This window comes from Nothobranchius furzeri, chromosome 4 (assembly GCF_043380555.1).
Source record: "Nothobranchius furzeri strain GRZ-AD chromosome 4, NfurGRZ-RIMD1, whole genome shotgun sequence".
Classification (NCBI taxonomy): Eukaryota; Metazoa; Chordata; class Actinopteri; order Cyprinodontiformes; family Nothobranchiidae; genus Nothobranchius; species Nothobranchius furzeri.
The window spans coordinates 54,606,733-54,633,532 of record NC_091744.1 but is presented as its reverse complement, the minus strand read 5'-3'; the positions used below and the strand labels follow the sequence as shown (position 1 = coordinate 54,633,532).

The 26,800-nt window shown below is 44.2% G+C and overlaps 1 protein-coding gene across 5 annotated transcripts; it reads right to left on the bottom strand.

Moving 5' to 3' along the window:
- Positions 1-461: 461 nt before the first annotated feature.
- Positions 462-26,435, bottom strand: LOC107388365 (patatin-like phospholipase domain-containing protein 2). 5 transcript variants are annotated; one of them, XM_015963850.3, is made up of 11 exons: positions 26,294-26,435; positions 18,778-18,867; positions 18,482-18,680; positions 15,908-16,140; positions 15,640-15,705; positions 15,203-15,412; positions 13,143-13,203; positions 12,811-12,972; positions 12,565-12,688; positions 4,057-4,158; positions 462-3,707 (listed from the first exon to the last, which is right to left on the bottom strand). In XM_015963850.3, exons 3-11 carry the CDS (start codon positions 18,666-18,668, stop codon positions 3,590-3,592), a joined length of 1,263 nt encoding a protein of 420 aa, XP_015819336.1. In that variant the 5' UTR covers positions 18,669-18,680; positions 18,778-18,867; positions 26,294-26,435; the 3' UTR covers positions 462-3,589. The 5 variants fall into 5 exon arrangements, with proteins under 5 accessions (XP_015819336.1, XP_054588780.1, XP_015819338.1 ...); XM_054732805.2 differs by having other exon boundaries at positions 4,067-4,158; XM_015963852.3 differs by having other exon boundaries at positions 4,074-4,158.
- Positions 26,436-26,800: the final 365 nt, after the last annotated feature.

The following is a 26,800-nucleotide window of genomic DNA, read 5'->3' as shown; positions in this document are numbered from 1 at the left end:
TTCCCTCACAGTATTTTTTATTAGGCTCCCTATATAGGTAGATTGTTTTGGATTATCAGGAGTTGGATTTTCTGGTTAAAGTTATTTATTCGTGCTTGTGATCACTTTTTTCTTCAATAATAATATATAGAGTTACCTTTAACGACACGTGACAATTAAAACACTTTTTGTTCCATTCATGTCTCTTCACGACGCTGAACTTTGAGGTTCTCTGTATTGGCCACCAGGGGGCAGCAGAATCTGCCTTAGCTCATACAGTTACCATCCATTTAATAAAAATAGTGGTCAGATGTTTTATTTGTTAACATTTAGAACTTTCATGTTTTGTTTGTGGACATTGCTTATCAGTATGTGTCAATTGTGGTGATTTGTGAATCTATTGTACACAAATGCTTCAAAATTAAGGTTCTTGATCAATTAAAAGATTTTTTATTGTCTAAAGCGAAAGTGATTACTGCCAGTTAACTTGCAGATGTTTATTGTTTGAAGATCAAACCAAAAGTACAATGGTACATACCATCTTAAAGGAAGTGTATGGATGGAGTAAAACAGTGACACAGTTTGGACAAGGTTTGAAAAAAATGCTCAATTTAAAAACCTTCTAAAGATAAAATTATAACTTCTTATGTACTTCTGAGCTAGGGTTGGGGTTAAGAGATCAATATTGTTTTGCAACTTACTGTAATTTGATTTAATGTGTAACTGCTATGAAATTTATTTTATATGCATTGAGAAAGGGGTGAGGAACTCACAATCGCTGCTTATCCCAATCAAACGTAGTCAACTGAGGTAGTTTGGTTATCTGCTTATATTTTTCATCCAACTGGAAGGAGACCCTTTTGGAGCCAGAGAACTTGCTGAAGGAATTGTAAATCCTATCTGACCTTGGAATGTCTTTGGCGAAGCTGGAGAGTGTCTTTGAGGACTGGGAGATCTAGGAAAATCATGATTGATGGATGATCTCCCTTTTTCCATCTGTTACAATTAATGTATTTAAGGAGGTTTAAGATTAATGTAATCAATAATGTAAGATAATGTTTCAATTGTACAGATTTTCCAACTATTGATTATTTTGTTGCAGAATGTTTAGTGAAAGGAGCTTTTATTGGAGCTCTTTAACAGCACATTTCCAGGGGCGTCTCCAAAAAATTTTCAAAGAGGGGCCCTGTAAAATATTTGGGTGGCACACCAAATTTGTCCTTGTGATAACTCTGGGAGAGTTTAGCCTGAAGTTGCGTATTGCTCCTTCATTTTTTTTAACAATAAGCCTATGCACCCAACACATTTAAAGCTACGATAGCAAATCTATACAAGTTAGCTTTTAAATGCTAACACATAGAGTATCATACTCAACTCCAGGCCACATCCACCAGAAGTGGAACCAACATTGACAGAGGAAACGAGAGAGTGCTAAACACCAGTTTACTAGGTCTAGATATCTTTTGTTGTTTGTGACTTCAAATGGTGTTTTTCTTTTTGGGACTCTGGTAGTTTGTTCCAAAGTTGAAGTAGTAGCAGCTGTTTTAGGCTAGTTTGTTTTGCAGATTTGCCATTGCAGTTTCAACTCAGACTTAAGAAACAAACATTTCAGAAAAAAGACAAATGTCTCAACAAAAACATCAGTGACATATAGATATATTTAAACTGTGATTTATTAAAAAGTGATTCATTACTATTTAATTTAAATACATTCATTTATTGGCTTTAAAATTTATGATGATTAAAAAATATGGACATGAATGTGATTAAGGGGGTGAGGTTGGTCTTCGTTGGGGGGCCAGTGGGGTGACCAACAACTCTCAAGGAGTGACCATGCCTCTTACTCCTCAATAAATGACATTCATGTTCAACCCCCACTCTTTATTGAGTAAGTTAGATTGGCCAAGGCAGTTTCATTTATAAAACACATTTCATACAAATAGGCAGTGTGCTTTCCAGATACAAGAAAAAACTGTGAAAACATAAAACAGTTTATCTCAAAATCTAATTTAAAATACACAAATAAAATTTAATTTTAAGACAGACTTGGCAGTTTTGCTTGCTTTTAGCACCCCCATGTGTCTATTATTAACTCTCTGTGGTAAAAACAAAAATTTTATCTCCTCACTGTGTGTTCTTCTTTTAACACCTTAATCTAACATCTGAAATATCTCCCCAGCTTTCCTTAAGCTGGGTGGACACTGTGCGACTTTTTCCACTCATAGCACTCAGCTTCAGCTCAAACTGTACGACTTCCTCGCAGGGCAGATCTCACGAGTCATGCGCTCACACTGTACGACCCAGTTCTCGGACACGATCTGACTGCTCACACTGTACGTCTGGTAGCAACATGTCGGCCCTAAAAATGTGCTGTTTTTACACAACACGTCAGACTTTTTTTGTTTTGCCTGTTGTCCTTCGGGAGTGCTGCAGGAGGACACACGGGGATTTATGGGGGTTGGATGAGGAAAATGAAATAAAGAAAGTAAATCTGTGTTTTGTGATCAGTTTAATTTGACATGAACACAACAAACACGCTTTCTTGACAATCTTTTTGAGTAAAAAAAACGTGTAGAAATAAAAACGAACAACGTGTGTTATTAGGGAAATAGCGGGCGAGTGATGTTGATGCAGGATTGCGCATGCGCCGTGAGCGGTTCTGATACTTTTTGGGTCGCAGCTGCTTGCAGCGCCGCTTCATCAGTGCGATACTCTCACGAGGGACGAGCAAAATATCAAACACGCCAGAAGTCCGTATAAGCTCACAATTGCTGATCGGTAGCTGGTCACGTGGTGTTAATCGCCTCTCGTAACCCCCCCGATCTTGTGGATTCTCGCACGAGTAGAAGATCGGCTCAAAAAAGTGAAAAAGTCGCACAGTGTACGCCCGGCTTTAGTGTCTAGAGGAGCAACTTATCACCGAATTAAACAAATCAGCTGTGTTCATGATCTAAAACATGCATGAAACGTGCTGGATGCAGACTGCAGTGCCAGGTATGCCTTCTATCCAACAGGGAGAGGCAGCCAGTCTGAAGTTGCAAATGCGGTATTCTTGCCAGAGGGCGGTGGGGGTCTGAGTGACATCTCAATAACCATGTAAAGGGTCATTTTAGCACTTACTGGCTCAAGAAAATGACAATATGAAAAAGTTGCAAAGTATGGCTTTAAAATAGGAAATACAAAGTTAGAAACTGAGTAGATACAGAGCAGAAGGTGCAGCAGAAGAAGCGATCACTCAAAGTCAGATGAAAACATCAGTTTTCAAGATTGGCGCAGACAAGAATCCCAGCAACACAGTTCAACTTAGAAAACAATGACTGAACACAGGTCAGTTTCTCATATGTTCTTGGACAGTAACAATCTCATACATTCATTTATTCAATACTTCTTCTCAAATGCAACATTAAAACATTTTTCCTTGAGTCCAGACAAAGAGAATGAATTAGATATTTATCTGGTGTCTGAACTTTGCTCAGACCCAAAGTTTCTAAGGAAATCCAGCGCTCTGCCTAAACCCGACCCTCCACCTGCACTTGGAGCAGACTCCACACTGGCTTCATCAGATCCAGAGCTCATGGCGGGTGCTGTGGCTGAAGGTGGCATCATGCTATCAGGGTTCCAGGTGGGGCTGGCCTCTGAACTTAGTGCAAAAGCGTTTGACATCATGTGTTGGATGGCACAGGTTCAGGTCTGATGGAAGGCTTGTGCTTCTGTGCAGAAGAGGCCGACTGAAATGGGACAAAGCAGTTTGATGACTCTAACATTTCTACCAGTTTAAGAGAGGCTAAATGGTCATCGAGTGTGAAGCTTTTGTCCAGAATTAACTATCTTATGATATCTAACACTAAATTGTTCCTGTTTGGTGTGAGACAATAGATGGTGTGGATCACAGTACACACCATTTTCATTCAAAAACACAATCTAGTCCAAAGATCAGGTCAAAGTTATCCCCCTTTAGTCCAGGAGAAGATACTGTATCTCTGAACCTAATCTGTCTTATCTGTTGTTAGAGATAAGTAGTCATGTCTGAAGGAACAGTAAAGCATTACTGAAGAGCTACAGAAACATGTTTTCTACCTTTTACTACCTTCTACCTTTTCCTTTAAAGTTTGTTTGCCTTCTGTTGAACCAAATATCCGGCTCACATCTCGGGGCACATCTGGAATCCAGTCCTTAACTCTGAAAGGACAAAACCACTTCTTTAATGAAATTTTAAAAAAACATATCAATTCATTTATTACAGTTTTTCTCCATTGGTTTGGCTCATTCCTTGAAACAGAAATTACATTCTCAAACCTCTAAGATCATTTGCACAACACTATAGTTCACCTGCAAAAGCTCATATCCCTTCCAAAGCTGTTCACTCAGGCTTCAATCTAAATCCCTTTCTCATTTAAACAGTCAGTGTCTCCAAAATGGCAAAGATCCTTCTCAATAGCTTTGGCTCATTTCTCGAAACAGATCGGACATTCTCATCATTCTTGGTGCTTTTGTCCAAATAAACCTGGATGGTTGATCACAACAACATGGTTTACCTGCAAAAGCTCATCTCTCTCCTAAAACAGTTCACTCATGTGTCAAAACTACATTTCTTTCTAATGTGAATATATTTTGTCAGTGCTTTTTCTGTGTCTGATCTGCCTAGTCAGCTTTGCCTGGATGATCAAATTGCTTTTTTTGATGATAAATGTCTTACGGTCTTAAATTCTGTTGCTCCTCTGAAACCTGCTCACTCCAAACATAAATCTGACCCTGGGCTCAACTCTCATACTCGAAGTTTGAGAAAACTTTGTAGACAGGCTGAGCACAAATGGAAAAAAGACCACCTCCAGATTTCATATCAGATTTTGCAAAACCTCTGGTCCAAATATCAACAAGCAGTTATGCATGCCAGAAGCTATTACTTTTCTAAAATTATTTCTGCAAACTGGTCCAATCAAAAAGTTCTTTACAAAACTATTAATTCGGTTCTCGTTCCTCATGAGTCCAACTGCTCAGTTATTGCACCAAATCTCCCGGATCAGTTTCTAGATTTCTTTTCTGATAAGGTTTCCACTATCAGGGCTAGCTTATCACTCCCTCTGCACACCCTTCCTACCTTAAAGAGCAAGTCAACCCCTACCAGAGACTAACTCCACTCCCACTTCATGTTTGAAAAATGCAACACATGCTGTTGCCTAGCAGACCGAGAAGGCGGAGCTGCTAACAAATACACACACACAGGCTCACCACAGTATTGTGACATCATAATGTACCAGTTTACATCATAGCATACCTCTTAGCCAATAGCGGTGGCAGATTTAAATTAGAATACAGTGCAGAGTTTTTACCTGACAACGGCACAACATTGCCAGTTTTAGGCAGAATATTTAAATTTTAACTAAGATGCACTGAAGTGCCAAATTATTGACGACACGTGTCTGTAGCACGATTAGACACTCATTTATTTAGTTTATCAGCAAAAAAAAGTTTATTTGGGGGTGACTTGCTCTTTAACCTTTAATACAGCACCCTTCCTCAGCTTTGAACCTATTTCCCTTCCATGCCTGCAATCTTTGCTTCTGTCGATGAAACCATCTGGTTCCCCAGACGACATCCTTCCTCTGCGCCTCCTGAAAGAGGTGTTCCCAGCTATAGGTCATTATATCCTACACTTTAACAATACCAGTCTTATTTCCAGTGTTGTACCCCCTGTCTTCAAACATGCTGTGGTTCAGCCGCTTCTAAAGAAACCAGGCCTTGATGCATCGGTTCTTTCTAATTATCGCCCTATTTCCAAGCTTCCATTTCTGGCAAAAATTCTGGAGAAGGTTGTCTATCATCTAGCCGATCATAACATAATGGATGTCTTTCAGTCAGGTTTTCGACCCCTGCACAGCACTGAGTCCTCTCTCCTCTGTGTCTTCAATGACATTTTTATGGCAACTGATTCTGGCTCCTATGCTGTGTTATTTCTTCTCGATCTGTCTGCCGCCTTTGACACCATCGACCACGACATCCTTTTATTACGCTTAGAGGAGATTGCTGCAATACGTGGTCCAGCCCTAACTTGGTTTAGGTCTTATATATCTAACAGGTCCCAACGGGTGGTGTTGAACAGCATCTCATCTCGCTCTGCTCCTCTCTTGTGTGGGGTCCCGCAGGGATCTATTCTGGGGCCTTTGTTGTTTTGTCTTTACCTCCTTCCCCTCAGCTTAATTCTAAAAAAACACTGTGTTCAATATCACTTATATGCTGACGACTGTCAGATTTACATGTCGGTGAAACCCCAGCAATCCATCCAGCCTCTTCTAGACTACCTACGTGATTAGAAATGTTGGCTGGCCACAAATTTTCTGCATCTCAATGATTCCAAGTCTGAACTGATCCTGTTTAATCCGGTCAGATCTAGCTCATTCCAAACCCCAGATCGTTCAGCTGTTTCTCAAAATCTAAAAACCGTTGTGACACACCTGGGTGTGAAGATGGATTCATCTCTAAGGATGGACGCCCAGGTCAATGCCACTGTAAAATCTTGTTTTTTCCAACTCCACCATCTGTCCAAATTAAGAGCCGTTTTATCTAGAAAAAAATTGGAATCAGTTGTTCATGCCTTCATCACATCTAGGCTCGACTACTCAAATGCAGTTTTGCTGGGTGTCAATAAGTTAACCCTTGCCCGACTTCAACTCGTTCAAAACGCAGCTGCTAGATTCCTAACACGTATTGACAGGCGCCAGCATATAACACCAGTTCTCAAATCCCTTCATTGGTTGCCCATCACTTTCAGGGTCCAATATAAAATGTTACTTTTTGTTTTCAAATCCCTCCATGGTCTTGCTCCCGTGTACTTATCTGACCTTTCAATTTATGCTCCCGGTCGCACACTCAGGACCTCCAGCCTGTTGCTCCTCGAGGTCCCGAAAGCGTGTTACAAATCATGCGGACAAAGAGCTTTCTCTGTCGCCGGTCCTAAACTGTGGAACGAACTTCCAGTCACAGTTCGACTGGCATCCACCTTGGCAGATTTTAAGTCTAAAGACACACTATTTTACCCTTGCTTTTAACAGTTAGCTGTTAGTTTGGCTTTTACTACTCTTATTTTATCGTCCATTGTAAGGTTTCATTGGTTTTATTGGTACTTTTTTTTGTCGGCTTGTCTTTTTTTATTGTTGGCTGTTTTTTTTATCTCTATTATTGTGCGACTGTTCAGCACTTTGGTCAGCCATATGGCTGTGTTTTTATGCTATATAAATAAAGGTGGTATGGTATGGTATGGTATGAATAGTCAGTGCCCCCAAAATGCATCATCCCTTTGGCATTGTGTGAGTACTGCCATACAAAATGTTTAGACTTTTTGTCACTATGGCAGAGGACCAACAATATACAACCAAAAAGAGTAGCCTCCAAGGTTTGACATCACAGCTTGCACTCACACTACCAAGGAAATTATAAAAAAAAAATTATTCACATGCAAAGAAAGTTTCATACATATGTAAAAAGAAAATGTACATTACAGTAATACAGTAAATTGTATGAACACAAAATAAAAAAAAACAAGGACATATTCAGTGGTCGCTGTACTCATTCTCCCACTCTTGTCCACTGTCTTCACCCTCCTGATTATTTACACGCTGTTGTCCGTCTGGCCAGATTCTCGTCCACATCACAGCAGATACCATCTCTTGCGATGCAACGAGGGGAAAAACGGCGTGCAGGTCGCAACCATCCCCTGCATTGATCTCCTGTAATGTTGTCACGCTGATCCTGAGCATGATGCTCATACACTCTCATCCTCCATGCAGAGAAAAACTCCTCTATCGGAGTGAGGAAAGGAGAGTAAGATGGTAGGAACTCCATGACCATCCTTGGATGCTCCTCTGCCTCTTGCCCTATTCCTCCACCACGCATTCTCAGTCCTCCTCTTCTTCTTCCTCCTCTTCCTTGAGGAAGAACTTCCCCTTGTCCGTTTGCTTGGCCTTGTCTATCCATGTTCAGAGATTGGACTGGTGCTGGTCAAGCTCTATATATATCTGTGTTTGGCAACACACGATCATGGAAAACACCTGTGTGTGACACTCCCCGTTCGTTAGTCTAGTTTCACCTGACTATCAGTGACTGTCATCAATGTATAAAATATTCAAATAAATTCATATATGGTATTCATGGTATTATGTTCTTGACCAATTCTGACAATTGAACAGACAGTTGTGCATGCGAGTACTTACATATATACAATGAAATCATGCTGACATGTTTTGGAGAGAGCGATCATTACACTGAGAATCAACTGTTCATTTGGAAAATGTGCTAAATGTGGGCTAACTAGGCTACCTGTACTTAATCATTTGCAAAGAAGCACTGAGACAACTGAGACATGTACTAAGGCATTTGCAATTTGATAAAATGAATGAGAAATGCCATTCTGTAGTGAACATTTGCCAAGAGGTTTGGAGGTTTGTCCATGCTATTTTGAGAATGTAATTTCTATTTCAAGAAATGAGCCAAGCCAGTGGAGAAAAACTGTGATCAATTAATTAATAAATCTACGGACACTGATATGGATAAAATTGTTGGTAGCCTTCCAAAAATAATAAAAGTTAAACAAATCAAACTGGTCTAGAAAAAAAATGATGCAGCCCGCAACTTAATGATTAATTTAGTTGCCCAACCTTTTGAGGTGAGACATCTCACCTATCCACAGGTGTTCTGGCCCACTCATGAGCAAACAGCTTCAGCTGTCTCAGGTCTGAAGGGTTCCTTCTGCAAAAGTTTCAGTTACTTCCTCAGATGTTCAACAAGATCTAAAGCAGGATTCATAGAGGGTCACTTCAGAAGAGTCCAGTGTTTGTTTCTGATCCATCCTTGGTGTTTCTAGCTGTGTTTTAGCTCATTCTGCTGGAGGACCAATGACCAGAGACTGAGACCAAGGTTTCTGACACTGCAGAGCAAATATGGCGCAAGACGGTCTTGATAGTCTTTCTGAACAGATTCAGGACTCTCTGGTCCAGATGAAGCAGACCAGGTCTAGTTTAGATTAGATAATCTTCTAATCTTAAGCGGACTGGAAATAGTCCTCTAGCCTTTAACTGATTGCAGATGGTCTTCTAGCCTTTGGTTGACTGAAGATGGTCTGTTAGCTTTACGCTGCCTGGACATAGTCTTCTAGCCTTTAGCTAATAAAAGATGATCCTCTAGACTTAATTCTTCTAGCCTTTAACTGCTTGGAGACGGTCTTCTAGCCTTTAACTGCTTGGGGATGGTCTTCTAGCCTTTAACTGCTGGGAAATAGTCTACTAGCCTTTAGCTAATATGAGATGATCTTCTGGATTTAAGTTTTCTAGCCTTTAACTGCTTGGGGACGGTCTTCTAGCCTTTAACTGCTTGGGGATGGTCTTCTAGCCTTTAACTGCTTGGGGATGGTCTTCTAGCCTTTAACTGCTTGGACATAGTCTTCTAGTCTTTAGCTAATAAGAGAGCCTTTAGCAAATAAGAGATGATCTTCTAGATTTAAGTTTTCTAGCCTTTAACTGCTTGGAGATGGTCTTCTAGCCTTTAACTGCTTGGAGATGGTCTTCCAGCCTTTAACTGCTTGGAGATGGTCTTCTAGCCTTTAACTGCTTGGACATGGTCTTCTAGCCTTTAACTGCTTGGAGATGGTCTTCCAGCCTTTAACTGCTTGGGGATGGTCTTCTAGCCTTTAACTGCTTGGACATAGCCTTCTAGCCTTTAGCTAATAAGAGATTATCTTCTAGCCTTTAACTGCTTGGACATGGTCTTCTAGCCTTTAACTGCTTGGGGATGGTCTTCTAGCCTTTAACTGCTTGGACATAGTCTTCTAGCCTTTAGCTAATAAGAGAGCCTTTAGCTAATAAGGGATGATCTTCTAGATTTAAGTTTTCTAGCCTTTAACTGCTTGGACGTAGTCTTCTAGCCTTTAACTGCTTGGACATAGTCTTCTAGCCTTAAACTAATAAGAGAGCCTTTAGCTAATAAGAGATGATCTTCTAGATTTAAGTTTTCTAGCCTTTAACTGCTTGGGGATGGTCTTCTAGCCTTTAACTGCTTGGAGATGGTCTTCTAGCCTTTAACTGCTTGGAGATGGTCTTCTAGCCTTTAACTGCTTGGACATGGTCTTCTAGCCTTTAACTGCTTGGGGATGGTCTTCTAGCCTTTAACTGCTTGGAGATGGTCTTCCAGCCTTTAACTGCTTGGAGATGGTCTTCTAGCCTTTAACAGCTTGGGCATGGTCTTCTAGCCTTTAACTGCTTGGGGATGGTCTTCTAGCCTTTAACTGCTAGGAGATGGTCTTCCAGCCTTTAACTGCTTGGAGATGGTCTTCTAGCCTTTAACTGCTTGGACATGGTCTTCTAGCCTTTAACTGCTTGGGGATGGCCTTCTAGCCTTTAACTGCTTGGAGACGGTCTTCTAGCCTTTAACTGCTTGGGGATGATCTTCTAGCCTTTAACTGCTGGGACATAGTCTACAAGCCTTTAGCTAATATGAGATGATCTTCTAGATTTAAGTTTTCTAGCATTTAACTGCTTGGAGATGGTCTTCTAGCCTTTAACTGCTTGGGGATGGTCTTCTAGCCTTTAACTGCTTGGAGATGGTCTTCTAGCCTTTAACTGCTTGGACATGGTCTTCTAGCCTTTAACTGCTTGGACATAGTCTTCTAGTATTTAGCTAATAAGAGAGCCTTTAGCTAATAAGAGATGATATTCTAGATTTAAGTTTTCTAGCCTTTAACTGCTTGGAGATGGTCTTCTAGCCTTTAACTGCTTGGAGATGGTCTTCCACCCTTTAACTGCTTGGAGATGGTCTTCTAGCCTTTAACTGCTTGGACATGGTCTTCTAGCCTTTAACTGCTTGGGGATGGTCTTCTAGCCTTTAACTGCTTGGAGATGGTCTTTAACTGCTTGGAGATGGTCTTCTAGCCTTTAACTGCTTGGAGATGGTCTTCCACCCTTTAACTGCTTGGAGATGGTCTTCTAGCCTTTAACTGCTTGCACATGGTCTTCTAGCCTTTAACAGCTTGGACATGGTCTTCTAGACTTTAACTGCTTGGGGATGGTCTTCTAGCCTTTAACTGCTTGGACATAGTCTTCTAGCCTTTAGCTAATAAGAGAGCCTTTAGCTAATAAGGGATGATCTTCTAGATTTAAGTTTTCTAGCCTTTAACTGCTTGGACGTAGTCTTCTAGCCTTTAACTGCTTGGACATGGTCTTCTAGCCTTAAACTAATAAGAGAGCCTTTAGCTAATAAGAGATGATCTTCTAGATTTAAGTTTTCTAGCCTTTAACTGCTTGGGGATGGTCTTCTAGCCTTTAACTGCTTGGAGATGGTCTTCCAGCCTTTAACTGCTTGGAGATGGTCTTCTAGCCTTTAACTGCTTGGACATGGTCTTCTAGCCTTTAACTGCTTGGACATGGTCTTCAAGCCTTTAACTGCTTGGAGATGGTCTTCTAGCCTTTAATTGCTTGGACATGGTCTTCTAGCCTTTAACTGCTTGGAGATGGTCTTCTAGTCTTTAACTGCTTGGGGATGGTCTTCTAGCCTTTAACTGCTTGGAGATGGTCTTCTAGTCTTTAACTGCTTGGGGATGGTCTTCTAGCCTTTAACTGCTTGGAGATGGTCTTCTAGCCTTTAACTGCTTGGGGATGGTCTTCTAGTCTTTAACTGCTTGGGGATGGTCTTCTAGCCTTTAACTGCTTGGGGATGGTCTTCTAGCCTTTAACTGCTTGGGGATGGTCTTCTAGCCTTTAACTGCTTGGAGATGGTCTTCTAGCCTTTAACTGCTTGGGGATGGTCTTCCACCCTTTAACTGCTTGGGGATGGTCTTCTAGCCTTTAACTGCTTGGAGATGGTCTTCTAGCCTTTAACTGCTTGGGGATGGTCTTCCACCCTTTAACTGCTTGGGGATGGTCTTCTAGCCTTTAACTGCTTGGGGATGGTCTTCCAGCCTTTAACTGCTTGGGGATGGTCTTCCAGCCTTTCTTTTTAACATTCTGGTAAATAACGTTCTTTATAATCTACTGAGACATCTCTGCTCTTAGCTTTCTGAGGTCCACGTCCTTCTACTTCTTGTGGTGTGTATTAGCAGTTGGCAAAGAAATTAGTGGTGCATAACTGCCACCAGCTTGTCAGAAGTGTGAATTGGGTTTCCAAGGAGGAAAATGTTAAATGAATCAATAAATAATAAAAATGGATCCATGTCTAGTGTGGTACACACCAGTATTATTTTTATTTTCATGCAGACTGACTGATTATGAGACAGAAGACACCTGTGTTGCTGATTACTGGACACACTTGCGGTCACATTAGGTTACAGTTTCATTGGCTTGGATTTTGCTTCCGCTGAACCAAAATTCAAAAACGTCTGATTGTCACCAGTTGACTTTTAGTAAAAATGTAATAATTGATTTTGCTGGGTTCATGTTATTCAAGTTTCCATTGTGAGTTTTTCTTCCTTTAATGGAAGGTACCAATAATTGTATCCATGTCTGTTCTTCACACATAAACAGTAAATTAAAACTGAGAATGATTTTATTCTCTAATCTGCAGCTTTTGTAAGAATAGAATAAGAGAATAAAAACATGTTTGTACCTCTGAGCTAGAAAGCAGGCTGACTCAAAGGGCAGATAGGATGGCACTTTCTTTGACAGGTACTCGGTCATTTGGGTCAACAGCCCATCAGCAGAGTGTGTCTCTCTACAGGCTGTACACAAGACTGACAAACATAAACACATTGATTTGCTTCTAACAACTGATAGTATTTAACGTCAACTGTAGATTCTTGTTTTCTTTCATTTTACCTTTGCATATCACAAACGCACCAGTAGCTGTCCTTACCTCTCTGAATGGTAATTGGGAGGTTCTTTATGAGCTCTGGATTCAGCCACTGGTGACCTTCCTGATGCTGCTTGATTTCTGTCTGTACCGGTGACTGCTCACAACAACGCTCAGATGCGTCAGCCTCCAAACTCCTCAGTGGAAGTTCACTGCTGATCAGATCTATGATAGGGATTTGAATATGAAGCTCTGCTCTCTGTGGTCAAACAGCTTCTATAGTGGAGTTTGCAATATGTCGGGTGCTTCTGATGGATTAGCTAAACACTCGTCTACTCACCTGTTTACATGAGTGTTTAACAGATTTCGTAAAAAAAACAAAACAATATTCTTACCGTTTTCTTGCAAGAAACGGAGAGCATCCATGTAGCCATTATGACAGATTTCAGCCATTGCCTGTAGGTTTTAGAAGCCATTAAGGAATTTAAACTCAGTTGGTTTTATCTGTAGTATTAAAGTTGTCAGAGTAAAAAAATGATACTGTGTTTATTGAAAGTGTCACCCAAGGAGGCTGAAACAACTTATCAACTTTAAATATGCATTAATATCATATTTAGCCTTTCAAATCTTGATCAAAGTTTTTAAATGTTGTGATTTATCTCACGTATTTACAATATTTCACACAACCTGAATTCAGAGTATGTGTTCTCAATGACTTTAAGCATTTTTAGCTCCATAGTAGTTTTATCGCCAGTCTGCTTTAATTTCCACTTCTGTTTCTTTATAAAAGATCTGTAGAGTTTTCAGAAGGTGGTGAAGCTCCTCAGTCATCCAGGTCAATCAACCCTTTGGAGTTTTCAGAAGGGTCTGTATGACTTTAGATTTTAACACTTTTAGGTGGTTTTAAATGCAGTTTAGTCTATAACTTACAGCTAAATAGTTTGAAACAGTTCCATATCTTGTGTTATATCGAGTGTTCTTTACGAAATTCTGTTGGAGTAATCCTCCCCTGTGGCCATTACAAAAACAGGGTTTCCCTCCCTTGCTCATGGTGTGCCACAAGGTTCTGTTTTGGTGCCCCTTCTGTTTCAGCTATCTACTCTCTTTTCTTCTTCATCTCAGTGGCCTAGTGGAAGAGTGTCCACCCTGGGACTGGGAGATCATGGTTCAAATCCCAGTCGGATCATGCCAAAGACTGTAAAAATGGGACCCAATACCTCCCTGCTTGACACTCAGCTTAAAGGGGTTGGATTGGGGGGTAAAACCACCAAATAGCTCCCGAGCGCAGCCACTGCTGGATGGGGATGGGTCAAATGAGGAGATGTAATTTCACGGGTGTGTGATGATGACTAATGGAACTTTTAAACACACACGTCACTCTGCTGTTTTTGCTGTTCCACATTAAGAACCTGGTTTAGGTTTTTAGACTTCTATTCACCCCTGCGATGGACTGGCTCTCTGTCCAGGGTGTACCCCGCCTGATTGCCCATTGACCGCTGGAGATAGGCACCAGCCACCAGACCCCCCCCCCCCCCCCCTGACCCTACGTTGACAAGCAGTTTCAGAAAATGGTTGGATGGATGGATGGATGGACTTCTATTCACATGAGATGCCTGCGGTGCATATTGCAGATCAAGTGGCAGGATAGGGTTCTCAACACCAAGGTGGTGCAGCTGGCCAACATGAGCAGCTTGCAAGCAGTTCTCAGTGAGAGACGGCTCAGGTGGCTCTGTAATGTCAAGAGAATGGACGCAGGCCGTACTCCCAAAAACCTCCTCTACAGCGAGCCGGTCAAAGGCCAAATGACAACAGGGCACCCAAAACTGCGATTCAAAGATGTCTGCAAGAAGGACATGAAGCAGTGCTCCATTAACCCCAACTCATGGGAAAGTCAAGCAGATGACCGCCTAGCCTAGAGACTTGCAGTCAGACAGGGTACATTCTGTGCAGAGGTTGAGTGCAACGAGAATGCCACCCAAAAAGGATCCAGGTAGAAGCAGGGGCAACAGCAGCTATAACAGCCATTTGCCTTCTATTGCACCAAGTGCTGCAGCGACTGCCACTCCCAAGTCAGTCTGCACAGCCACTCTCGGCGGTGCAGGTAAACTCACAAGAAGCGACACCATAGTCTCCCAAGAAGGATGGGTGCGAACGACAACATTCACAAGCATCAAAAAACGTCAAAGAGCTTTTACATCCTTTTGTCCCCAGCAGGTCTTTGAGGTCCTATGATCAATGCCTGCTAGTTGTTCAGCTTTCTGGCCTTAAAACTAAAAAAGATAGAATGTTTGCAAACATTGGTCCCACATTTTGGAGCGAACATCCTCAGATCCACATTAATAATTGAACAATATGGAACACTGATACATTAAAGACATGCTAAAAACCAAAGGCTATTTAAAAACAGACCAAATTGTGTCCTGCAGTCAGAAATAAAGTCCTTCTTGTGTCTCACCTCTGCCTCAGGGGGGAAGAAAGTGCTGGTTACTCTATACAAATTCTCCAAGTTGACCTGGATGCTAACGTTGTTGAAGCACACCTCATAGAAGTTCACCGTGGTCGCTCGGGGACATAGATCACTCTCACCAGAGTAAGGCGAGACGGTGACTGTTTTTCCCAGGTTGCAGCGGGGCATGTTGTCGCTGACAGCCCCATCCACGTAATACTGTGAAGAATAAAAGAAAAAAAATCACTAAATAATCTTCTAGTTTCTTTCTAATATTAAACAGCATAACAATTTTTTAAGCTTGGATAAGATCTCCACCAGGATTGTAAAATTGTAGAAAGTTAGTGTTTGTGATGCGGAGTGATTAGATGGAAATGATGATGCTAAGAGTAGCAGAAACCTCATCTAACAAGAACACAACAGGGAAGTGTTGATGGTTCACCCACCTCTCCACGGTAGGTCGGTGGAACGACGCCACAGTACAAGGGAACAAAGCAGCTGCATTTAAGAGCCTGAAAAAAACCCACCCATATCAACATTATTAAGTTCATTAATTCAAATGTAAAAGGGAGATTTGAGTTTGAATTTAGAGCAGATGCATTACTCTATCTAACTCAAAAGTATTTTGTTTGATCCTCAAACTTAAACTCTCTTTTAACAAATCGATAAAACATAAACCAACAATGTATAACAACGATATGAACATGCCTACACCTGAATGAGCTCATCTCTGCTGTCAAACTGTGAGACCAGTAGGTTTTTCCCATCAGATACTCTGGTGAGGGACACACAGAGCTTCCCAGAGGCTCGGACGTGGGCGTCCTCTGGAAATCTCCCCAGCAGTGTGTCCTGGACGATCTGTAGCAGATTGTAAGCTGGGTGAAGAGGCCCCAGACTGTGCTTCCTGGCCTCTTTGGCCATGTGCATCAGATCAGCACAGCATTTATCTGCACAGAGCAACAAAATGTCTGTGCATGACAAACTCTTAACACAAACACAAGCATATGAATTACCACATGTTTTCTGCAGGTAAGATTACAGAATTTACAACTTGAGCCTTGCTGGACCGGCGACCTGAAGTCTTAACAAAGTCATGCATTTTGTGAGTAGCCTGAACTTAAGCAATCCATGTTTACACCTACGGACAGACAAGCTAGAGATGGCTGGCATTTATTGTACTGCGTTCATCATGGTGGAGCCTCCAAAGAAGCAAAGGAAACCTTTATCCAGTGAAGCAAAAACAAATGCTTGGCTGACAGTTAGAGGGGTCAAACAAGAGTCCACACTGGAAAAGAGTTTTCTGATTGGCGAGAGTTCAGAAACAAAGAAGTAGGGCTGGATGATAATTCAATAGTTCAATATATCTATCGATAGACATGTGGTGCGAAAGAAAAAAAAACGGGTCGATAAAACTTCAATTAAAAAAGTTTCTTTTTTTCATTATAACCTATCAGGTAGTGGCATACTAGACTCACTAACTTCTAACCAATCAAAACCACAGACTCGGGCACGCTGCGTCACCAGGCCCTCCCCTTTCAAGCCAAAACAGAGCACGAGGCAGCCGCAGCATGATGGCTAGGACTGCCATGATTAGTGGACTCGTCACGACGACGATGACAAAGAAAATAGACCTAATTTAATAAAAATTGTTCAACTCTCGCCTGCTGCGGTAGACAGAATTATCAATCTGGTAAATAAACCAACTTAAATATCTTTTATCTTTATGATAAAGCAGACCCTCTGAGCTGTCGATGGTCCCTGACTGCTGACTTGTGGACCAGCCGTGCTACAGAGGCGTACCTTGGCGTGTCCCGCCATTTCCTGAGTTGAGACTGGAAGATGAAGCGCTTCAACCTTGCCACCATGCCTCTTGTGAGCACAAGTCGTTTTTGTGCACAATTTATTTTTGGTTTTATGTGCCTACCTTCATTTGACTGTAGCATTTGTATTAACAGGTTACAAAGTAACGGTTGTTTGATAAGCTATCATCTTGTCTTTATTATTAGATGGCACATGGCTGATCACACTTCAGACTAGAAGCTAATGATAGGTATATTTGAGCATCCTGGTGCAATAAGCTATACTTTTATGAATGACACGATTAGTCGACAAAACTGGTGATTAGTCGACTACTAAAATAGTCGTTTGTGGCAGAGAAAAAATAAAAATACCAAAAATAAAATGACCAGTGGTGCACGTAAAATATTTTCTACAATTTAAAAAATATTTTTCAATAATTATCAATATCGATCAACATGAAAAGATTTTATCGACATTCTTTTTTCTTTATCGTCCAGCCCTACAAAGAAGGATTCAAACTGGACGCATGCTACAGTGCTTGTAAGTATAACTTTAATATGTGGTTGACTGGACTGAAAACATGGGCACACAGCAAGGGGAGGAGAAAATGGTATGCTTTTACAACACTGATTAAAAACGGACACTAGGAGCATTAACTCATTAACTGCCAGCCGTTTACTGATCAGAAAGCCCTTGACTGCTAAAGTTTGAGCATTTTTAATGTTTTTTGAAGAGTCACAGAATATTGCGCTCTATGACGATGTAAACACCAAAATAGACTAGACTCACTTCAGGAAGAATTCACATTTCTAGCTTTTTCTGTCCTTTCACAATCCACTGTTGAAATGTGAGCTGCAGAAGCTTTCCCAGTTAGCACATCGCTTTTTTCACAGCAGCGTCCCAAAACAACCTCCTAATTCATGGATTTTCTGCTTCCCAATCAGGTGACGTGTGACACACACAGGTAAAGATAAGCTTTGGAGCCGTGATGTTTACTCTCAAGGTGCAGGAGCTTGTTCCCAGGCCCGCCCCGTAAAAAAAAAAAAAAAAAAAAAAAAATGAAATTGACAACTTTAATTACCCACCAGTGGTTACCAAGGAGATTCTAATTACACACTGTTGGTTACCATGGTGACCTTAATGACCCACTGACAGGAAGTTTTACATTTCTGTTGTATTTACACATCCTGTACAGTTCATTAATCAAACTATAAACACTTTCTGATATAACTGGTAACAAGTTGTTGTTTTTGTTTTTTCAGTAACGCTGAAACATTTAAAAATGATCATTTTTCTGGTTTAAAAGACACTGTTTACGTTCAGGAAACAACAATATGTATCCTGCTGAATGAAATCTGAACTTCAGCTCCTAAGGCAGTAATGTTATTATCGATGCTGTTCCATGAACCTCGTGCGGGGTTTCAAACGTGATGCTATATTTTCATGGACAAGAGGTCGATAAGTGTTAAGAGGAGACGACCAACTCACCCAGGGGGATTCCTAAAGTGCCGACAGCAGCCATCAGAGCCCCTGCCGAGGCTCCATAGACCTTAGAGGCCTCTTGGAGGAAGCGAGGGAAACGTTCAAGGATACAGCTCGTCACCCCGACGTAATAAATCCCCATAAAGCCACATCCTGCAAAAGAGATGCTCCACTCCTTACTGAGGTCCAACATTCTTTTTCAGATCTATTTGGAGTAACAAGGGGAGATAGATGTTTTACAGGTTTTACAGTTCAAGTTGCGATTAAACGTTGTTGCATCGACAATGTCTTTTACAACACACCTGTGTCAGCATCCAAATGTGGCGGAGCTCACGGTAGAGTACCTTCTTTATGAAGCGAGCCCCTTTAACCTTGATTAACAACTACCTGAACTGGGAGAACACACAACAATGCCACCTTGAGAATTTCACCAGAGAAATAAAATTAGATACCTCTAGGCACACGTAGGTTCATGCTCCAAAAAGGCGGCAGAAACGAGGTTGCAACAGTTTCATAAATTTATTAAACAACTATATTTGTAAAAGACAAGTTTAATCAAGTGCATCATTTCAAAATACTAATTTAAGAAGGGGGAATTTAAACAAAGGAAAATAACTGGCGTCACAAGGCTGGAGCTTACCAAGGTGTAGTGGGATCACTAGAGGATTTAGCAAAATAAGAAAAACTAAATACAAAAATCACCCCAACCAATAGTGAGCAGTCACGCAGGAACCAACACCAGCCAGCACACAGCAAACGACACCAGAGGACCACTGCCTCCCCCCTTGGCTCCAGCCTGGACAAAACAAACAGGGGTTGAAAACCCATCCATCCATCCATCTTCATCCGCTTATCCGAAGTAGGGTTGCGAGGGCAGTAGCCTAAGTTGAGAGGCCCAGACTTCCCTCTCCCCAGCCACTTGGGCCAGCTCCTCCGCGGAAATCCCAAGGCGTTCCCTGGCCAGGTGAGAGACATAGTCCCTCCATATGTCCTGGATCTACCTTTCGGCCTCCTCCCAGTTGGACGTGTCCGGAAAACCTCACCAGGGAGGCGTCCAGGAGGCATCCTGACCAGATGCCTGAGCCACCTCAACTGGCTCCTCTCGATGTGGAAGAGCAGCGAATCTACTCCAAGCCCCTCCCGGATGACCGAGCTTCTCACCCTATCTCTGAGGGAGAGCCCAGCCACTCTGCGGAGTTCGGCCGCTTGTATCCACAATCTCGTTCTTTCGATCACTACTCAAAGCTCATGACCTTAGGTGAGGGTAGGAACATAGATTGACCGGTAAATCGAGAACTTCGCCGTTTGACTCGACTCTCTCTTCACCACGACAGACCGGTACAACGCCCGCATCACTGCAGATGCAGCACCAATCCGCCTATCGATCTCATGCTCCAGTTTTCCCCTCACTCATCGTGAACAAGACCCCGAGATACTTAAACTCCTCCACTTGGGGCAGGACCTCATCCCTGACCCGGAGAAGGCATTCTACCCTCTTCCGAATCAAGACCATGGCCTCAAATTTAGAGGAGCTGATTCTCATCCCAGCTGCTTTACACTCGGCTGCAAACCGCTCCAGCGAAAGGTGAAGATCACGTTCTGATGAAGCCAACAGGATCACATCATCTGCAAAAAGCAGAGACCTGATCCTCAGGCCACCAAAAAAGATGCCCTCAACACCTTGGCTGCGCCTTGAAATCCTGTCCATAAAAGTTATGAACAGAATCGGTGACAAAGGGCAGCCTTGGCTGTGTCCAACTCTCACTGGGAACGAGCCCGACTTACTGCCGGCAATACGGACCAAGCTCTGACACCAGTCATACAGGGAGCTAACAGCCCGTATCAGAGGGCCTGGTACCCCATACTCCCAGTGTACCCCCCACAGGGCCCCCCAAGGGACGCAGTCAAACGCCTTCTCCAAATCCACAAAACACATGAAGACTGGTTGGGCAAATTCCCACGCACCCTCCAGGATTCCCCTATGAGTATAGAACTGGTCCAGTGTTCCACGGCCAAGACGAAAACCACATTGCTCCTCCTGAATCTGAGGTTCAACAATCTGATGGACCCTCCTCTCCAGAACCCCTGAATAGACCTTACCAGGAAGGCTCAGGAGTGAGATCCCCCTGTAGCTGGAACACACCCTGCAGTCCCCCTTTTAAAATAAGGGGATCACCACCCCAGTCTGCCAGTCCAGTGGGACTGCCCCTGATGTCCACGCGATATTGCAGAGCCGCGTCAGCCAACACAGCCCCACAACATCCAGAGCCTTAAGGAACTCCGGGCGGATCTCATCCACCCCTGGAGCCTTGCCACAGAAGAGCTTTTTACCCACCTCAGTGACATCAGCACCAGAGGTTTAAGAGGCCAACTCAAAGTCCCCAGACTCTGCTTCCTCACTGGAAGACATGTCGGTGGGATTGAGGAGGTCTTCAAAGTATTCTGCACACTGATCCACAACATCCTGAGTAGAGGTCAGTAGCACACCGTCCCCACTATAAATTGAGTTGGTAATAAACTGCTTTCTCCCCCTGTGGCGCCGGATGGTGGACCAGAATCTCCTCGAAGCCGTACGGAAGTCTTGTGCCATGGTCTCACCGAACTCCTCACACGCCCGGGTTTTTGCCTCTGTGACCACCCGAGCCGCATTCCGCTTGGACTGCCGGTACCCGTCAGCTGCCTCTGGAGTCCCACAGGCCAAAAAGACCTGATAGGACGCTTTCTTCATGTGACAGTGTGAGCGTCCTGTCGTCACTGTGTCCTGACTGATCATGTGCTCTGGCTACTTGACCAAGGGGATGTCCCTTTGGCTGACTGGTTAGCGCACATGACTCTCACCCGGGAGTCTGGGGATCGAATCCCGCCCGGGCCCTCGTTTCTACACCTTGCCACATTCAGCTTGACAGCATCCCTAACCGCCAGTGTCCACCAGCGTGTTCGGGGTTGCCACCACGACAGGCACCGACGATCCTGCGCCCACAGCTCCGGTCAGCCACCTCAACAATGGAGGTACGGAACAGGGTCCATTCAGACTCAATGTCCCCCACCTCCCCCGGAACATTTTGGAAGTTTTGTCGGAGGTGGGAATTGAAGCTCCTTCTGACAGGAGATTCTGCCAGACGTTCCCAGCAGACCCTTGCGATACGTTTGGGCCTGCCTGGTCTGACCGGCATCCTCCCCCACCATCTGAGCCAACTCACCACCAGGTAGTGGTCAGTTGACAGCTCCGCCCCTCTCTTCACCCGAGGGTCCAAGACATGCGGCCGCAGGTCAGATGAAACAACAACAAAGTTGATCATTGAGCTGCAGCCTAAGGTATCCTGGTGCCAAGAGCACATATGGACACCTTTATGTCTGAACATGGTGTTCATTATGGACAATCCAGGACTAGTACAGAAGTCCAATAACAAAACACCACTCGAATTCAGATCAGGGGGCTGTTTCTCGCAACCACACCTCCCCAGATCTCACTGTTGTTGCCCGCGTGAGCGTTAAAGTCCACCAACAGGGGTTGATAACGGCAACAATAAAAGGAACAATGTTAAAATACAGCGGGGCAAAAAAGTATTTAGTCAGCCACCGATTGTGCAAGTTCTCCCACTTAAAATGATGACAGAGGTCAGTAATTTACATCATAGGTACACTTCAACTGTGAGAGACAGAATGTGAAATAAAATCCATGAATTCACATGGCAGGATTTTTAAAGAATTTATTTGTAAATCAGGGTGGAAAATAAGTATTTGGTCACTTCAAACAAGGAAAATCTCTGGCTCTCACAGACCTGTAACATCTTCTTTAAGAAGCTTTTCTGTCCTCCACTCGTTACCTGTATTAATGGCACCTGTTTGAACACATTATCTGTATAAAAGACACCTGTCCACAGCCTCAAACAGTCAAGACTCCAAACTCCACGATGGCCAAGACCAAAGAGCTTTCGAAGGACACCAGGAAAAGAATTGTAGACCTGCACCAGACTGGGAAGAGTGAATCTACAAGCAGCTTGGTGTGAAAAAATCAACTGTGGGAGCAATTATCAGAAAATGGAAGACACACAAGACCACTGATAATCTCCATCAATCTGGGGCTCCACACAAGATCTCATCCCATGGGGTCTAAATGATCATGAGAACGGTGAGCAAGAATCCCAGAACCACACGGGGGGACCTGGTGAATGACCTGCAGAGAGCTGGGACCACAGTAACAAAGGCCACCATCAGTAACACACTACAACGGCAGGGAATCAAACCCTGCAGTGCCAGACGTGTTCCGCTGCTGAAGCCAGTGCATGTCCAGGCCCATCTGAAGTTTGCCAGAGAGCACAAGGATGATACAGCAGAGGATTGGGAGAATGTCATGTGGTCAGATGAAACCAAAGTAGAACTTTTTGGTATAAACTCAACTCGTCATGTTTGGCGGAAGAAGAATACTGAGTTGCATCCCAAGAACACCATACCTACTGTGAAGTGTACCTATGATGTAAATTACTGACCTCTGTCATCATTTTAAGTGGGAGAACTTGCACAATCGGTGGCTGACTAAATACTTTTTTGCCCCACTGTATGCAATAGTGCTCCAGAGCCCTCATGCGCAGGGGAGAGGAGATCTCTCTATGCACTCCAACCGGCATGCTGAGTGGAAGATGTTTGGCGAAGGAGCACTACAGAAGGTCCATCCTCGGCTGCGCTCTGAGTGAGCGGCAGCCCAATCGCTCCAGGTAGGTTGATCAGCTCTGTTGAACCGCTCCTCGGTCGTCTGAGTGTCACGGCAGTGACTCAAAACAACGTCTCACAAGCACCACAACACCTCGGGTCCTAAAAGGCGATAAACCTTGCTAACCCCAAAAAAAGAAAAGTCACGACTGCGCGTGCGGGGGGGGGGGGGGGGGGGCGTGCCGCCCATACATACCACGCCAACAGTAGGTCACACTAGATGGTAGGCACACTTCCCGTCCAACAGCACGCAGATAGTGACAGCTCTATTATTGAGTTTCCAAACGTTGCCTCTGTTTGCATACAAGCCTGTATTAGTTGTGTCACTAATCTGCCTTTAACAGCTGATCAGAGTACTCACCGCGAACCAACACACGTCCAGCTTAAGCTGCTACAGTACGCTACTTCCGTTAGCAAGAGAGAAACTTCTACTTCTATGAGTCAGGCAGGCTAGATGCCCACGAGGCGTATTGCTGCCACAGCTGTCCAAACACACCGCCAGAGAGCGTCACAGCCTCTCATAAATCCCCTTCTCACGCAGAAACCACACCAGGGCCCACACCCTACGCCTGTCCTCCACACCCAACAAGGTTCGCAAGGAAAACACCGACAGACCCATAGCCCTCAACCTCCAAAAATAGGCCTCCCTCTCACGACCATACCGTCCACAGAGCAAAAGAACATGACACACAGACTCAAGCTCCCCACAATCACGCCTCCCGTCCATGTGTTTCCACACCAAAAACAGCCCGCCCCGAAGACCACAATGCCCCAACCTCAACTGAGCGAGGACCACTGCGTCTCTCCTCCGAAGATCGAGGACCGACACAAGGCCACCCACCAAACGATGCAACCCATAAAAGCCTCTACCATCACCCCACAATCCCACGATGCCTGCCGCAATCACACAACCTCCCTGCCTATCGCAGAATACTCAGGGGAGCCCAAGGCAACCTCCAGGTCCACAACGGCACTTCTCAGCACCGCCTTGGCCACAAAGTCCACCCGCTCATTGCCCACCACCCCCACATGGGCTGGAACCCAAACAAAACAAACTTCACAGCCACAGGCCCACAGATCCCTGGCAGAAATCACCAGGTCCGGCCTAGAGCTAGAGCCTGACCCTGACAGAACCACCAACGCAGCTGCTGAGTCAGAACAGATAATGGCACGCTCCAGGACACGCTCCTCCACCCAACACAAGGCACATAAGATAGCCACCAACTCAGCCGTGAACACAGAATGGTCCCGGACCTGACAACCAAAGCTGAAGCACAGGTGTGGGACCACCGCACCCACCGCCACCTGACCACTATCAGGATCCTTAGAGCCATCTGTACACAGCTGCAAATGAGAGCCCCACTCCAACCCCATAAAATCCTGAAAAGCACCAGGCACCCCACCATCACGGCACCGCCCCAGAAAGGTAAAATCCACCTCCAGTGCAAGCAGAAGCCAGGGCAAAACATCAAACCAGACCAGGTGTGAACAGACAGGCCAACCCTAGGAAGCCTAAGGCGTCCGCTGTCCCGAAACCGGACAGAAAATCCACCCCCACCATACCGACCCCGCCATCCAAACTCCCAATGCTGGTCCAACAGGCCTGATGCAGGAGAAGCATCACCCATACCCCTGGCCCTCATCAGGTACCGGAGACCCAGCTTAACTCGACAAAACTCCAAGGGCATCTCACCCACATCGACCAGAAGGGCAGCAACTGGGGTAGACCGAAACGCCCCACCACAAACCCTCACAGCCGCCGCCTGCAAGACATCAAATCTCTTCAGGGCAGTAGGGACAGCCGAGCCGTACAGGAAACACCCATAGTCCAGGGCCGACCTGAACACACTCCAATACACCATCAGCAAGGTGCATTGGCTCGCCCCCAATCCATCCCAGCCAAGCACTGCATCACATTCAAGACCCGTCCACACCTGGCCTCCAGGCTCTGAACATGAGCACCCCCATGTCAGTCGCTCATCCAGCCACATGCCCAGGTACTTAAAAGAGCCCACGTGCTCCCGCGGCAGCCCACCCAATGGCAGCCCACCGATATTCCATTCCGTTTAAGCCCAAAAACCATATACTTGGACTTGGATGGGGACAACTTAAAGGCCCCATGTGTGAAATCCATTGAAATCATGATGAAAAAATGTGACTCTTTAGCGCCATGCTGTTCAGAGAAAGTATTGTAGCTATGGTGGCTCACTCATGAGTTTGATGTATCAATTTCCAACCTATGTAGCCTAACCCAAACTATTTATAATTATGACAGTTTATCAACCTACCAGTTCTGAAGGAAGCAAGCTAGTTATGTGCTTGAAGCTGTCACGATTATCATGAGGAGGGGTGACGTCAGCCAGGTGTTGTGAGAAATTGTGGTCCCCTGAAATATTCTGCCCACCGTGTTGGGAGATCGTGCTTCTGGCTATTTTCACAACATTTGTGATATACTTTTACGGGAAAATTATGTGATGTAATTATGTTATGCTTCTGATTTTTTATCCGCATTTCCTCCTAAAAACAATAAAGATAAACATACAGTAAAAACATTCTTGTTCACTCTTTTGCAGCAAGCTTATCATTTTTGAAAGTTTTATAAAAGGATGTAATCCCACTCAGTTTAACTATCTTTTATTTGAGGTAGTTTAGTCCTCATAATGAACAATAAGTTATGTGGATTTGGAAACATTTGCTCTTGACTGCCTAAGGAAAACAGAATATTTCAGGGGAACATAATTTCCCACAACACCCATTTCACGTGGATCACTGCGCCTCGATGTAAACAAACTGGCTGCCGCTACCGGCTTATTTGGATATGGAGCGATCACCGGCTGGTCGTTAACTACGGCGGGTGAAGGCGTGTTTGTGAGCCGGGGACATGCTGGACATCAAGTTAACAATGCTGACTTATCCACCAGCTAGTCGTGGTGGGGATGGGCGTCATCACCGGCTACCAAGCTACTAGTTAGCCATGGCTAGAGGCGGAGAGACGTTGTGTACGCTGCGCGTAAACTCCCACGGATTATCTACATCGTGGACAGCCCCAGCCGAAACCCACTCTGGCAACGAGCAAAAAAGCCACCACGCTCCAAGAAGTACACCAACCTCGAGGTGACCACGCGCTCCATAATCTTAGACCACAGACGTCAGAGCTATAGGCCAATAGGAGTCCGGGGAACCAGGGGGCCAACCCGGCTTCAAAAACGGAAGAACAACAGAGTGCCTCCACTCCGCGAGCAAACAGCCCGATTCCCACACAGCGTTGTACAAAGGCTCCTCCAGGAAGAGACCACCTGCATGCTGAAGCAGCGGATACCTCAGACCATTCCTCCCCAAGAGGCAAACACTGACTGGGTCTGTTTTTATGCCCACAGCCCCCCTAGTGGTGACTGATGGGACCAGGTGTTGTTGGTTAGGTCCTCGTGGTCAGGAGCAGGTTACCTCATCCTGCTGCACAAAGCATAGACTGCACAAAGGTGAACAGCCTGTGCGAGAGCTCCTCCCTCTATTGGCCAGGGCGTGCCACGTGACCGACATCTCGCTTTTCGCCAACAAGGGCTGCGATTCTCCAAGTTTCTTTAAAACTTTCTGTGCATTTAAAATCCATTTTAA

Coding starts and splice junctions, on each gene's coding strand:
- LOC107388365 (XM_015963850.3), bottom strand. CDS start 18,668: ATGTTGGACCTCAGTAAGGAGTGGAGCATCTCTTTTGCAGGATGTGGC. Junction 15,413..15,639: donor CACCGACCTACCGTGGAGAG/GTGGGTGAACCA, acceptor TATTCTTCACAG/TATTACGTGGATGGGGCTGT. Junction 3,708..4,056: donor AAGGTAGAAGGTAGTAAAAG/GTAGAAAACATG, acceptor GTCCCATTTCAG/TCGGCCTCTTCTGCACAGAA.